This window comes from Eimeria acervulina, genomic scaffold (assembly GCF_000499425.1).
Source record: "Eimeria acervulina Houghton genomic scaffold, Eah_scaff325, whole genome shotgun sequence".
In the NCBI taxonomy this organism is placed as follows: domain Eukaryota; phylum Apicomplexa; class Conoidasida; order Eucoccidiorida; family Eimeriidae; genus Eimeria; species Eimeria acervulina.
The window spans coordinates 506-16013 of NW_013549881.1; the positions used below are offsets into that span (position 1 = coordinate 506).

Sequence of the window (15508 nt, forward strand, 5' to 3'; positions counted from 1 at the left end):
AGTTGATACTATTCTCCCCCTCGGCTGTTGTTTGCCTTCTTTGTGCATATGTATATGTGGTTGTGGGGAAAAAATAAATACATCATATCTTCATCAACGCGTCCATCGTACGTCTTCTGTCTGCTGGAGCTGCTGCACCGCAGCAGCAGCAGCAACATCTTCATTGCTAGGCTCTAATGCATTTTGAACGATCCGTAATCTTACTATACGCTGTACACTCTATAAAACTTTTATTTTTTCTCAGTAAGAGCTGTCCCTAGAACAGCAGTGATTGCATACACGGGGGGAGGCGTTTTTAACTCCCGAGAGCTCAAAAGTGTATCACAAAAACCACAGAGTAGACGCCAGCATACGACTGATGAGGCCCTTTTAAGGCTCTTCAACGCTGTGAACACACGAGAAAATAACGAGTTATAGAATTATTTTGTTGTGTTTAGCTGCTACTCCGCAGCAACAGCAAAGCAAAAACAAATAGCAAACCCCAGGTGGAGAAGGTGCTTCTATCTTGGGGTTGCATATGAGAAGAGGAAGCAAGAAAAGAGACAGATATAAACAGATGGGAGACACAAGAACATATAAACCCCTGCTCGCTCTGTACAATATCCTAAACTATGGAGGGCTCAGCGCCCTTACTTTGCTTTACTTTGAAGCCCCACAGACAGCCTACCATAGAAACAATGTCTATCCACAACGCCGTAATAACAAACAAATAGAACATAGGTGAAGACGTGTATTTATATTTGTTTACCTATGTATGCTCACATAAATAAACATACTCGCAACTTCATAATTATATATATATATATATATATATATATATAGGCGTTCCCCACTACAGCAAGGAAAACCATACAAGCCCACCAGACGACCACCACCAGCATGAGCAGCAGCAACAGCAGCAACTGCTGCAGCAGCAGCGGCAGCCATAACAGCAAGCTGGTGGAGGCGTTGTATACCTTTCGCCTCTTCTGCATTTGGCTGGTGTATGCTGCTGCATTCATATTTATGATATATGTGTACATGTGGGTTTGAGGGTGAGTAGAAGCATAATTATTTGTTATTGTTATGATATATTGTATCTTGATATTCTTTATTTTGCTGCTGTTTATATGTAGATTTAGTGCTGTATACACACGAATTTAGTGTTTGTATAGTCGTCAAGACAAAGCACTGAGCCTTCTCTCCCAAAGCCTGAGCCTTTACACCCCCCAAAAGGAACTTCACAAGAAGATATACGGGGTGTATTGACAGCTATCATTCCTACGCGTAGCTGCTGCGCAAACCTCAAGACTCTTGCTATATTCTGAGTATAAAAATAAGCAGCAAGCCCTGCTTCTGTATCATTACACAGCTTTGCTACCTCCTCTTCACTCTCAAATTCATATAAACAAACTATAGGAGCAAACAATTCCTCCCTGTAGACACGAGCAGCAGAACTAGCCTCGCGGCAATCTAGCACTGTCACAGGAAAGAAATGCCCCCCACTGCTGCTGCTGCTGCTGCTGCTGCTGCCACCGTTGCTGCTGCTGCTGTTGCTGCTGCTGCTGCCGAGGAGGAGCTTGGCTCCGTGTTTGCATGCGTCTGCGACGAGGCTGTGTGCGCGTTCAACAGCTGCTGCATTGATGAGGGGCCCCACAGAGACTCCGTGCTGTGTGCCTGGGCCTATTTTTTGTTGTTTAAAGAGACGAGTTGCTAGACGCAGAAACTCCGGATAAATGCTGCGGTGTACGTACACCCGATTAGCGCTGATACAGGCCTGACCTGAGCAGCGCAGCTTAGCAGCAACTAACCCCAAGACAGCTTCATCAATATCTGCATCTTCAAACACAACAAAGGGGGCATTGCCTCCCATCTCCAGCAGCAGCCGTTTTGTTGTTGCTGCGCACTGTCTGTACAGCTGGCGCCCCACAGCTGTAGACCCCGTGAACGACAGCAACCCCACAGCGTCATCTGCTGCTACTGTAGCAGAAAACGCTGCAGCACCGGAGCGGCACGAAGGCACAACATTTAATAAACCATCTGGCATCCCAGCCTCTCTTGCTGCTGCTGCTAGAGCGAGTGCTGACAGAGGCGTCTCCTCTGAAGGCCGCAGTACACATGCGTTACCTGCAGCAAGTGCTGCTGCTGCTTTGCGCGCAGCCATAGCAATCGGGAAGTTAAAAGGAGTTATTAAAGCACACACCCCCACCGGCTCCTTCACCGTATACTGCAGCTTGCTGCTCCCGGTGCTGCTGCTGCTGCTGCTGCTGCTGTCTGCTGCAGGTATAACAAGGCCGTTTAGACGCCGCGCCTCCTCTGCACTCCAGCGAATGTATGAAGCAGCATAAAGTACTTCCTGACGGCTCTCTGGGATCGGCTTTCCCGACTCTAAGGTTATTAGATGTGCGAGAGATTCCTTTCTCTCTTCAATGAGTCGGTACCACTGCAGCAGCAAGTTGCTACGCAGCAGCACAGGGCTGCCACCCCACAATGGCTGCGCTTTTGCTGCTGCACATACTGCTGCACGCACCCATGCAGAACCCAGGTTGGGAGTACACCCTATCACCTCCCCTGTACTAGGATCGCGCACATACACATACCGCTCAGGTCCTCCACATACTTCGCTGCTGCTGCTACTGCTGCTGCTACTGCTGCTGCTGGTGCTGCTGCTGGTGCTGGAGGCGGGAAGGGGAGCTGGTAGCTGCTCGTAGGGGTCGCGCACAAGCTGAGACCCAATGATGGCTGGGGTCACTTCAGGGAGGGAGTCCGCAGCCTGTGTGGCGAAGCCCCGTCTGCTGCTGCTGCTGCTGCTGCTGCTGCAGCTACTGCAGCAGCAGCTGCTGCTGCAGCTGTACCTGCTGCAGCGCGTATAGAAGGCCCCCAGACGAACGCCAGCAGCTTGGGGGGCCCCGCAAGCTGCACAAGCCGCCGAGGCGGCATGGGTGAGTGTGTGGATTGTGCAGAGGTTTGATTTATTTTGTGTATTTGTTTGTTGAAATTGCATGCATTTGTTTGATTTATTTAAATAAATAACTTTATTTGTTCTCCCTAATAAAACAAACGAGATATGCGGCAGACGCTCGCGAGCTGCTGGGGGCCGGAGGCGCATGTTGAGTCGGCAGCAGATGAGAGAAGAGAATAAATATCTTAATAATGTTGTTTTGAATATTTTTAATTAATTAATTCGTTCAAAACAAAGGAAAAACAAATAAACACAAGGCAACTCTCGCCCAACAACGCAGAGGCTCCCGCCGGAGCGCTGCAGCAGCTGCAGCAGCAGCTGCTGCAGCAACAACCAGAGCAGCAGCTGCTGCAGCAACAACCACAGCAGCAGCAGCAGCAGCAGCAGCAAGACCGCAGCTAAGTGTTCCCTTTATGTCAGTTCGTCTTGACTTAATTCAGCTGAACTCCACTCAGAGGAGTTCCCCTACTGGGGGGCGGAAGAGATAAACATCAGCAGCTGCAGCAGCAGCTGCTGCAGCAACAACCAGAGCAGCAGCTGCTGCAGCAACAACCACAGCAGCAGCAGCAGCAGCAGCAGCAAGACCGCAGCTAAGTGTTCCCTTTATGTCAGTTCGTCTTGACTTAATTCAGCTGAACTCCACTCAGAGGAGTTCCCCTACTGGGGGGCGGAAGAGATAAACATTTCTTTCCTATTTATTAAGCGGTCTGAGCTGCATGTACACCTCAAGGTGTATTGGCAGATTGAGGTGTATCTGCTGTTTGGCGCATATCTGCTGCTTGAAGTGTATCTAATCAGATTGAGGTATATATGCAGATTGGGAGGTACATGCATATATACATCTATACAAATATATATGTATATATATATATATATATGTATATACATATATACATATATATATATATATATGTATATATGCTCTTGCTGTTTGGGGTGTATGTATGTACACGCAAAACTGTACGTAGACACATCGTCTGAGGTGTATAGACAGCTTAATTAAAGTAAGGCAAAGGCCTTCCAATATAACTGCATGCACATATACACGCAGAATTAGTGACCTTGTAAATACTTTTAGACAAATTCCCTTTCTTTGTGGGTGTTAGTAGGACAATACTATAATATATATATATATATATATTTTACTATAAAATATATATATATATATATATATTTACTAGTATTATCTATATTCATCTATATATATATATATATATATACTGACAAAATAATATATGTAATATTTTATTTTGAGAACTTAAACTAAATTTGAGTGTTTTTAATTTTCGAGGGTTGGCAAAGCGATGTCGGCTCGTCGCACACTGAAGCCTCTACACCCTAAAAGGTATATATTTATATGTATTATATAATATATATACATATATATCCATATATTATATAATATATATACATACATATATGTATATTATATATAATATATATATACCGTAGTTACTATCTCCATGTATGTGCATATATATATGTACATTATATATATTATATATATAGCCACACATAAAAATAAATAAATAAATTATATATATTTGTCTTAATTACAAAAATACACGGATATATTTTAGGGGGGCTGATGCCCTCATGCTCTGCTTCTCAGCTATGCATTTGCATGTGTTCTTACTATTGAGTTCTACGCAGCAACTGCATGCAGCTGCTAGCTGCTGATGCATGCATGCATGCATGCATGCATGCGCGCAGCAGCTGCTGCTGCAGCGGCAATCGAAACATAAAAAACCTTCTGCTGTACAGTGAGGAAAAAGGGCCCCAAGGCACAGCAGCACAAAGCTGCAGCAGCACTATTTGTTGCTGCTGCAAGACAAAAGAAAAAAAGCCACCAACAGCAGCAGCTGCACCTGCTGTTGCTGTTGCTGCTGCTGCTGTTGCTGTTGCTGCTGCTGTCGCTAGTGCTAGACGCATTTGCCTGTCGCACCGTCGTTGCAACGCTGCTGCAAGAAATAAATATATAATGAAAGTACAGTGGCTTGATGGCCTGCAGCCAGCAGCTGAGCTGTACGTACAGCTTAGGTGTACGTACAGCTGAGGTGTACGTACACCTCAAGAAGCAACGGGGGCCCTTGAGAGCTGCGCATACAGCTCAGATCGCACAGCTGCGCTTAACACGCCGTCGTTAGCGCGCACCACCAGCCGCCCACGGCCTTGATGCATACCCGATCCCAGCTCCAGCCTGAACAGCAGCAGCAGACGCAGCAGCAGCAGCAGCAACAGTTGTTGTAAGGTAGATAGGTGTGCATGCAGAGAATTGCATACATGCATTCAATCTCGCTAAAAGCAAAAGAAGCCCCATTGGTAGCAGCAGCAAGCGACGCACCGGGCTAAGACAATGAGGCGATCGGAAGACTTCTGCTGCTGCTCTTGCTTCTGTTCTTGCTGCTGCTGCTGCTGCTGCTGCTTGCTTTGGCCTGGAGGACGCTGCATGCTGCCAGCCACAGCGAGCGTCTGCGCGTGGCCTTCACCTGCTGCAGCGCACAAGGCAAGAGCTCCCCCCTGAGCAACGCACACAGCAGCCGCAGCAGCAGCAGCAGCAGAAGCAGCAGCAGCAGAGAAGTCTAAAATGAGGCTGCCATATGGGGGAAGTCTCCTTGACCTGCAAGGTTTGCAGCAGCAAAGGACAGTCGCAGCCCGCAGCAGCAGCAGCAACAGCAAACAACAGCAACCCGAACAGCAGCATCAGTAGCAGCAACAGCAACAGCAGCAACAACAGCATAATGAAGCTTACGAGCTGCAGACGGCGAACAAGCACCAGCATTGAGGCTTGCAGCTGGGGGTGTAGATTCAGTACGCATGCAGCTGCAGCAGAGAGAAAGAGAGAAACAAATAAAGCAGCACATTACAAAAATAAAAAACAAATAGAACAGCACAGCACAAGAACAAGCACAGCAAAACCCCAAAAGAAAAAGTAAAAAAACAAACATCTTCATAATAAAAGGAGACAATACACCGCAGCAAAACATACAACCAGCAGAAGAGAACGTTAAAAGAAAAGACAAATAAACAAAAATATTATTCCTAAGACCCTAAAGAAGAAAGACAAACAAAGCTGCAGCTCGCCACTGGGCGCAGCAGGCTTCAAACGCTGCAACATGTACACCACCTGCATGCATACATATAGGGGCTTTGCTGCTGCTGCATGCACACCACGTACGCCGCATGCATGCATGCAAGCATAAACGCATGCATATTGGGGCTTTGTTGCTGCTGCATGCACACCACGTACACCGCATGCATGCATGCATGCATGCATAAACGCATGCATATTGGGGCTTTGTTGCTGCCGCATACTTTCGTTTAAAACGAAGTTCTGGCGACACCAGAGTTCAAAGAATTCTTCTGCATGCATTTGCTGTCCCTCAACAAAAGAAGACAGAGACAAAGGCAAACAAACTTCGCGCCGCCAAGGGGTTGCGTCTGGCATCCTAAAGCAAACAAATACAAAGAAAAATAAATAAAATAAAGAAAAAACAAACAAACAAATACAAAAAAAAGAAAGAAATCAAATAAAGTAGAAAAGTAGAAACAACGGAATCAACAAACAAATACAAAAAAAAGAAAGAAATCAAATAAAGAAAAAACAAACAAATAAATAAAATAAAATAAAATGAAGCAAACAAACAAATAAAAACAAGAAATAAACCCGGTATAAATATATATATATATATGCATGTATATAATCTATATATATATATATGCACGTATATTATAAATATATATATATATATATGCATATATATTATATATATATAAACAGATAGAGAGACAAACAAGTAAAAAATGAAAGCAAATAAAGTTACAACAGACATGAGAACAAACAATGATATAATGAGGCAAACAAACAAATAAATATTAAAATCTCTTGTTGACAGTCTCATGCTCCCCGTGAGGGTTTAGGGTTTAGGGTTTAGGGTTTGCAGCAGCAGCAGAGATTGCACATTTGGCCTTACAAGAAGGAGACCCGCATCACAGGGCAGTAGTCAAAAGGCGCCACGCACTGCAGCAGCAAATGCTGCAGCAACAAAAACAGCAGCAGCAGCAGCAGCAGCAGAGGCAACCATCTACCGCAGCACACAGCAAATATAGCTGCAGCATGGCTGCGAACGAAGCCGCAGCGATAGAAGCGGCAGCACCTCCCTGCAGCAACAGCAACAGCAGCAACTGCAGCAGCAGCAACAGCAGCAGGAAGACAACTGCTTCACTGTACGCACATGCGCGACCTGCTCCCTTCCGCTGATGTACTGCAGCTGCTGCTGCGGGTCTTCTGGCTCCAGCAGCAGCCCCCCATCGCGCTGCAGCAGCAACTCGCAGCAAAACTGCTGCAGCATACTGCTTCTCTTGTTGCCGAAGTAGAGGCTGATGCGGCCTGCTAATCCCTTCACTGTCTTCTGCACGCCGATCTAAGTACACCCCACGCACCACAAAGCAGCAGCAGCAGCACACTGCAGCAGCAGCAGCAGAAGCGGCAGCCGCAGCAGCAACAAAGGCAGCAGCAAAAGCAACAAGGAAACAAACAGCTGCCGATGGCTCTATCCCTCCGCACCCTGCAACAGAACCACTACGCAGACAAGCAGCAACAGTACAACAACAACAGCAGCAGCAGCAGCACCTGTAAAGTCTCGTCCTCAAGCAGCACACCACTGTCTGTAAGCAGCAGCGGCAGGAAGCCCGTATCCATACACCTGGCAGCAGCAACGTGAGGCATAGGGCAAACAGAATCTTCTGCTTCTGCTGCTGTTGCTGCTGCAGCTCCTGTTGCCACCTCCGAAAGACCCGTCGTGAGCCCGCGTTGCTGCAGCACAGCAGCAGCAAGCGCAGCAGCAAACGCAGCAGCACCGTAAATCCCTCACTTTTCATCGCCCGTCCAACCACAGCAAAAACGCCAGCGGCAGCAGGAACAGCAGCAGCAGCAAAACCGGCAGCAGGAACAGCAGCAGCAGCAGCAGGAACAGCAGCAGCAGCAGCAGCAAGTAGGCCTACAGCCAAATGCCAGGCGGGTGCCTCCCCTGAAGCAAGGGGCTCGTCTACTGTGTCCGTCACAGATTCGACGCATGCGCTGCTGCTGCAGAAGTTCTCTGCTAGCCGTTGCTGCTGCTGTTGCTGCTGCTGCTGCTGCTGTCGCTGCAGCAGCTTTCCACTGCTGCGGCCTCCCCGCAGCGCTTCTCCCCCAAACCCCACCGGCAACGAACTTGCAGTGCTGCAGCGTCCTGGAGAGAGCGACCTGTCTGCTGCTGCTCTCGCTGCTGCTGCTGCTGTTTGCTGCTTGTGTCGCTCTTCGCTGCGGCTGCCTCCCGCTGCTGGTGCTGCTCCTGTTGCTGCAACAGCCTGCGCAGCAGCAGGGGTTGTAAGCAGCAGTCGCTGCAGGGATTGTAACTCCTGCTGCAGCCGACGCTGCTCTGCAGCGCCATTCAAAATGGTCTCCTCATGCAGCGCTATAGTCCTCTCAGCAACTGAAACAGCAGCAGCAGCAGCAGCAGCAGCAGAAGCAACAGCAGAAGCAGCAACAGCAGAAAAAGCAACAGCAGAAGCACAGACACATGTGCGAAAGAGATGAAGCAACAACCGAGACCCGCAGCAGCAGCAACAATGCCATTGGTGGGTTGCTCACTGCGGCAGCAACAGCAACTGGGGGAGCAGCAGCAGCAGCAGCAGCAGCAGCAGCAGCAGCAAAGCCCTACTGTCTAGGTCGTCCGCGAGCTTGGATGCTCTTTCGCTTTCTTTAAGCCACATTTCCTTTGCTAATTCTGCTGCTGATGATCGCTGCTGCAGCAGCAGCTGAGTTGTTGCAAGGGATTCCTCTGCTGCCTTTTGTGCTGCTCTGCTGGACTTGAGGTCGTGCTGCAGCTGCTGCAGCTGCTGCTGCTGCTTCTCCAGCTGCTCCCGCAGCAACTCCCGCTGCTGCTCGCTAGCAGCAAGAGATGCTGATGTTCGCGCTGCTTCTCCTTCAGCTGCTGACAGCTGCTGCTGCAGCTTCTGCCGTTGCCGCCGCAGTAGCTGCAGCTCTGCACTCTGTTCTGCTGCTACTCTTTGCTGCTCCTCATCCTTGTTGCTGCCTTCTGCTGCTGTCTCTCTGCTCGGCGCGCCTTCCTCGCTATCTCCCTCACGCTGCTGCAGCTGCTGCTGCGCGTCTTGCTGCTGATCCAGCGAAGCATCGAGAAAGGAGACCTTCTGCAGCAGCAACAGGGCCCAGCAGCAGCATCAAAAGGAAGAAATCACACAAGCGCAGCAGCACACACATCACCCCAGCAGCAGCGGCAGCTGCTGCTGCCAGCCAAGCAGTAACAGAGACTGAGCCCCTATTCGTCAAACTGGCAGCAGCAGCACCAGCATCAGCAGCACACAGCAGCCATCCCGACTCCCCACCAGCAGCAGCTATTATCAGTGTACATGAGGAGAAGCACCAGCTGCAGCAGCAGCAGCAGCAACAGCAGCAGCAACAGCAGCAGCAGAAAAGGCATGCCTCACCTTCTCTAGAGGGCTCCCCGTTGTCTTTCCGCTCTGGGAGTGTTCCTGAGGTTGCTGCCGTTGCCTCTGCAGCTTGTGGTTCTGCTGCGGCTCCCACTGCTCTTGCAGCTGCTGCTGCTGCTGCTGCTGCTGCAGCTGCTGCTGCAGCTGCTGCCCCTCAGTCCCACCCCACACAGACGCACTATTTACAAACGGCTCCGCGGGCCACCACCCAGCTGGAGAGGGCCATGCGGGCTCCTCGGAGAAGTTTGGTTTGCTGCTGCTGCTGCTGCTGTCTTGCTGCTGCTGCTGCTGCAGTTGCTGCTGCTGCCGATCCAGCGGAGAAAAATCTGAGCTGGTGTCTGAGAGGGCAGAAGAAAAGGCCCCGAAGTCCTCAAAGGCTGTGAGAGCGCTGCTGCGTCTGTTGCTTCCGTGTCGCTTCTGCTGCTGCTGCTGCAGTCGCTGCTGCTCTCCTGCAGAGTCTCCAGATTCTATTTGCCTCCAGCTGCTGCTGCTGCTGCGAGCAGCAGCAGCAGCTGCTGCTGCTGCTTCCTGATCCAACTTGTCTGCCCTGTCGTACTCCCTAAAATCTGGTGGGGCCCCCTCGACTTGGGGTGTATCACCAGCCGGGCGAGCAGCTGCAGCAGGAGCAGCAGTAGCAGCAGCTGCTGCTGCTTCTGCTGCTGCTACTTCTGGCGTTGCGGTAGTGTATGAAAAGGCGGCGTCTGCAGTAGCGAAGGTAGCTGCTTCCTCTGCATGCCTCTGATCCACAGAATGGCTCCTGCTGCTGCTGCTGCTACGTTTCTCTTTGCGGCTGCTGCTGCGGTTGCTGCTGCGGCTGCTGCGCTTTGTGCTGGAGGTTTTGCTGCTGAGACTGCTGTGGGTGTTCCCCTCAGCAAAGGCACCCGCAAGCGTCTGCTCTCTCTTCTCATCCGTTTGCTGCTGCTGCTGCGGTTCCTGCTGCTGCTGCTGCTCCTTCTCCTCCTGCTGCGTCTGCTGGGGTTGTGGCTGCTGTGTCTGCTGCTGCTGCTGCTCAGCTACGTCTCCTGGCTCATCAGCTAGTGGGAATAGCATGAGCTCGTCAGCTGCTGCAGTCGTAGCAGCAGCAGCAGCAGCAGGCGTGCCAGTTGCTGCAGCAGGAGACTCTAGTTCGGCTGGATCCGAATGGAGGGGTGTACGTACATCTGTGCTGCTTGTGGGGCCCTCAGCTGTATACGCAGATAAAGAAGGCGCTTGAACCTCCTCTGCTGCTGCTGCTGCTGCTGTGGGGCTTGCTGCTTCTGCTGCTGCGGCTCCTGTCACAGCAGTTACGGCTGTAGCTGCTACGTTGGAAGCACCGCCTTCGTCTTTCGGCTGGCCCAACTCTTGTTGCTGTTGCTGCTCTTGCTGCTGCTGTTGCGGCTGCTGCTGCTGTTGCTGTTGCTGCTGCTGTTGCACTTCCTGCTGCTGCTGCTGCTGCTGCTGCAGCTGCTCCTGCTCCAACTGCGCCCGCACCGCCTGCACGTTCTGCAGCGTCGTCTCCACATTATCAAGCACCTGCAGGTACACCCCAGAAGCAGCAGCAACAGCAGCAGGAAAATATGCTGCAGCGGCAAAACAGCAGCCCACAAAGCTGCAGCAGCAGCAGCAGCAGCAGCGGCAGCATGCATGCATGCATGCTCACGTACCCTTGAAAGGTCTGCGAAGCGATCAAGGCGCCCCTCATCAACGAGTTGTGCTGCATCTTGCTGCAGCTGCTGCTGCTGCTGCATTAGCTGCTCCTTTAGAGACTCTATCATAACAATCCCTTCAGTAGTTGGCTGCTGCAGCAACTCCTGCAGCAACTCCATGCTTGAGAGCACCTCTACACACATAGCAGCAGAAGCAGCAGCAGAAGATGCAGCAGCACAAGATGAAGCAGCAACACTACCAGAAACAGCACAAGCGGCAACAGCAGAAACAGCAGCAGCAACAGCAGCAGATACCTATGCGCTGCTGGGACCCAGGCAGCAAAAGCTCCACTGAGCAAGACCCTTAATGCTGCAGCAGCAACAGCAACTGCAACAGCAACAGCAGCAGCAACTGCAGCAGCAACCCACCAGCAATGTGTAGGTCTACTGATCCACTAGAGGAAGGGGGGTTTGGCTGAGCAGGGCGACCTTGCTGCTGCTGCTGTTGCGGCTGGACTTGCTGCTGCTGTTGTTGCTGCTGCTGCTGCAGCGGCTGCTGCTGCAGCGGCTGCTGCTGCAGCTGCTGCTGCTGCGCTTGTGGGGCGTTCGGAGGCTGCAGCGTGTCTTGACGGTAGCGCAGCAGCTGCTGCTGCTGCAGCAGCACCTGGGCTGAGGAGCCGCAGAGAGCAGCAACTTCTGCTTCTGGTAGCTGCGGGGGCCCCTCAATGCCTACGGCCTGCATCGCTGAAACAGCACGTTTGAATTCTTGCTGCAGCCCTGGCGGATCTGCTGCTGCTGCTGCTGCTGCTGCAGTGTACATGCACCGCGCAGCCAGAGAGCCGCAGCAGGTCATCTCTGTCTCTGTCGTTCCTGCTGGAAATAGAACCTTCAGCCGAGCTTGGGCAGCGAGAGCTTGCTGCTGCTGCTGCTGCAGCTGCTGCTGCTGCTTCCGCCGAGCCACAGGCCGAGGAGCGCGCAGCAGCAACAGCGCAGCAAACTGCTGCAACCACTGGCTTAGCGGCAGGGATGCCGTTAAGGCTGCAGCAGTCCCTCTGCTGCTGCTGATGCGGCTGCTGCTGCTGCTGCTGCTGCTGCTACTACTGCTGCGGGTCCCCAGCGACTGCGCTGCAGCAACTGGCAGCAAGGCAGCAACCATACGGAAGTAGCTTGAAGATTCAAGCAACTGCTGCAGCAGCAGCAGCGTAAGCAACTTGCTGTCTGCTGCTGCTGCAGGCTGCAGCAGCCGCTGCTGCAGCAGCACCTGCGCAACAGCCCGTGCCTTCCCAAGGTCCTCACAAGCAGAAGCAACGGCGCCTGCTGCTGCTGCTGCTGCTGCTGCTGCAGCTACGCGGTCTCGGCTTGAGTTCGAACCGTACGGCCTGGGTGTAGTTGCTGCTAAGGCCTGCAGCAAAATCATGCAGCAGGACGAAGCAACAGCAGCAAAACATGCAGCAGCAGCGGCAACAACCAGTCACTGCTGCAGCAGCCGCAGCACCCGCTGCTGCAGCAGTCGTGTCTGCAGCAAAACATCGCTAAAAAGCCACTGCTACTAACACTACTACGACTGCTGCTGCTGCTGCTGCTTCTGGAAGAGCGTGGCTTACCTGCTGCGCTGCAGCAGACGCGTCTGGCGTTGTTGCATTAGCTGCAGCAACTTTCTGCTGCAGTCCTCGCAGCTCCTTTTGCTGCTGCCTCTGAGCGGATGAACGCCACGTAAAGATTCCCATCTTGCTGCTGCAGTTGCTGCTGCTGCTGCTGCTGGTGGTATTCCTCGTGCTGCCGAGCAGGCAGCGGCGGCTTTTCTTGCTGCTGCTGCTGCTGCTCTTGCTGCAGCAGCACAAACTCCTCTGCGGGGTTAGTCCCTATGGGACAGTGAAGGCATAAAGACAGCCTCATCTAAATCCCCCATTCACACCTGCGGTGTATATACAGGAGCAGCAACTGCTGCTGCAGCAGCAGCCGATGCTGCTGCTGCTGCTGCTGCTGAAACAAACCACGAGCCCCTCTGCTGCTGCTGCTGTTGTAGTGCAACAAAGCTGCTGCCCAGTTCTCGGTTGGCACAGCGCAACTTCTGCTGCTGCAGCTGATGCTGCTACTGCTGATGCTCCAGTTGCTGCTGCTGCTGTTGCTGCTGCTGCTGCTGCTGCTGCTGGGGGAGCAGCAGTGCCTTCTATAGGCAGCAATTGTGCAGGTGTTGTCGATATTGTCTAAAGCTAACTGACGAAATACTTGAAAGGAGAATGGTGTTACTGCTGGGCTGCAGCAGCAGCAGTAGCTGCTGCTGTTGCCGTTGCTGTTGCAGTTGCTGCTGCATGCAACAGGGAGAAGGTGGTGAGTTGCTGCAGCAGCACCAACACTATATCTGTTTCATGACTTAAAACAACTATAAATAAGGCGTTTATTTTCGATAGGACAGCAGCAGCAGCAGCAGCAGCAGCAGCAACAGCAACAGCAGCATAGGGGGCCAATCGACAGTCAGCGCTGCCGCTGCTGTTGCTGCTGCTGCTGCTAGCAGCAGCAGCAGCAATCGGCAGCAGTAACTCCAGCTCCCCTGATTGTTGTTAACGTGTCTATACCTCAATTTCTCTGTATTTTAAAAAGAAGAATTTAAGCAATAAAGGATCTTCTTTTACCTCTGACTATTCTGCTGCTGCTGCTGCTGCTGCTGCAGGGCTGCTGTTGCCGGGGCGGCAGCGGCGCAGCCCACCAGGAGTAGCGCCTGCAGCAGCAGCAGCAGCTACAGCAGCTGCAAGAGCGGCTGCAGCAGCTAAAAAATATATTTTCATATCCTTGTTTGTATTGCTGCTGGACCCTCTCTCCCCCCTTGCATGAAGATGCTGTTCTCCTTCAGCAAGGGCCCGCGCAGCAGCAGCAGCAGCTGCTGCAGCAGCGGCAACGGCAGCATTAGCGCTGCAGCCGTTAGAGCAGCAGCAGCAGCAGCAGCTGTTGGTGTTGCTGCTGCTGCTGTATTCTGATAGGCACGGGCTTCGCTAGACACCTACGATGTGCTGCAGCTGCAGCATTGGGGTGTACAGACACGCCGAGTATTAGCCGCAGCAAGAAACAGAGCTAACTGCAGCAAACAAAAAGACGGACAGACAGACAGACAGCAGCAGCAAACCAGAAGAAGCAGCAGCAGACTAGAAGCAGCAGTAGCAGAGCAAATATCCTTTAGATAAGAAGAAGGCTGTTATAGACAAACAAATACCTTTAAAAAGACAGCAGCAAACAGATAAAAAGAGAATTGAAGACACAAAAAAGAAAATGCAGCGACAGAAGGAAGTGAAACAAAAGGCGGAGACACTTAAACAACAGCAGCAACAGCAGCAGCAACAGCGGTAGTAGCAGCAGCAGCAGCAGCTGCTGCTGCTGCTGTATCTGAGTTCATACAAGGAAGCGAAGAGGGCCTCTAAATAACCCTCTTTTTATTTTTCTTCAAAGCATCTTGAATAAATAAATTTAATATATTTTCTTCTGTATAATAACATTATAAAAGAAATAAACATATCTAATGCAATTAAAACTATCTTTTCGCTCTCTTTCTTCCTAGCAGATTGCTCGCAAATAAAATAAACAAAACCCTAAAAAAGAAAAAACTAACAGCAACTCTAAGGAAACCACCGGGGCCTTCTTTTAAAACCCTAAACCCTAAACCCTTCAATATAAATAATATAATTAAGAGTTAAATGAAAGTAAATAAAAGAAAACAAATCAATTAAATATTAAGAAGTTAGCAGTGCTAAACAAGAAGAGTAGAATGCGAAGAAATAGACGGTGAATTAAAACAAAAAGAGTAAAAGAAAGAAGATAAATAAAAATATTTAAAGAAAAGAATTCAATAGAGAGACTCTAATGAAGATATATAAATGTATATATAATATATACATACATATATATATATATATATATATATATTTATATATATATTTATATATATAATAAACATAAAGAGTTAAAAGATAATAATTTAATTAATAAATTCTTTCCTTTTATCTCTTTACATGCATATATAGTACAAACAAACAACTTTATCTAACTCTATTACTTTTATTCTTGTTATTATATTTAATAAAGAGATATAAATTAATGCAATCAAAGGAAATGAATTAAAAAAGAAAGGATTAACAAGAAACAAATTAAATAAATAGAACAAAAAGAAAAGAGCTGAAAAAAAGAGTTAGAAGAAAAGAGTATTAAAAAAAGTAAAGAGTTAAAGGATATAAGAATGAAAGAGAGGGGTTTTAAAGAAGATATATAAATAAAACAGATTAACAAAAGAAATTAATAAAAAGATATTAAAAGAATTAAATAAAAAGAATTAAATAAAAAGAATTGAAGGGGAAATGTGTTTTTAAATAAAAAGAGTTAAAAGAAAAAAGAGTTAAATAAAAAGAGCTAAAAGAAAAAGAATAAAACAAAAGAATTAAATAATAAAACAAAAAGAGTTAAA

At 49.6% G+C, this 15508-nt stretch overlaps 1 protein-coding gene across 1 annotated transcript; it reads right to left on the reverse strand.

Annotated features, from left to right (window-relative positions):
* Window positions 1–1117: 1117 nt before the first annotated feature.
* Window positions 1118–12785, reverse strand: EAH_00032980 (succinate-semialdehyde dehydrogenase, putative; the record flags this gene model as incomplete). The annotated part of the gene is made up of 15 exons (XM_013395928.1): window positions 1118–1197; window positions 1348–2837; window positions 5049–5141; window positions 5286–5461; window positions 5694–5764; window positions 6257–6390; window positions 6916–6962; window positions 7177–7365; window positions 7575–7757; window positions 7946–8415; window positions 8644–9133; window positions 9431–10945; window positions 11077–11252; window positions 11488–12460; window positions 12663–12785. The coding sequence occupies 15 exons, from the start codon at window positions 12783–12785 to the stop codon at window positions 1118–1120; spliced, it is 6210 nt and encodes a 2069-aa protein (XP_013251382.1).
* Between the last annotated feature and the right edge of the window lie 2723 nt (window positions 12786–15508).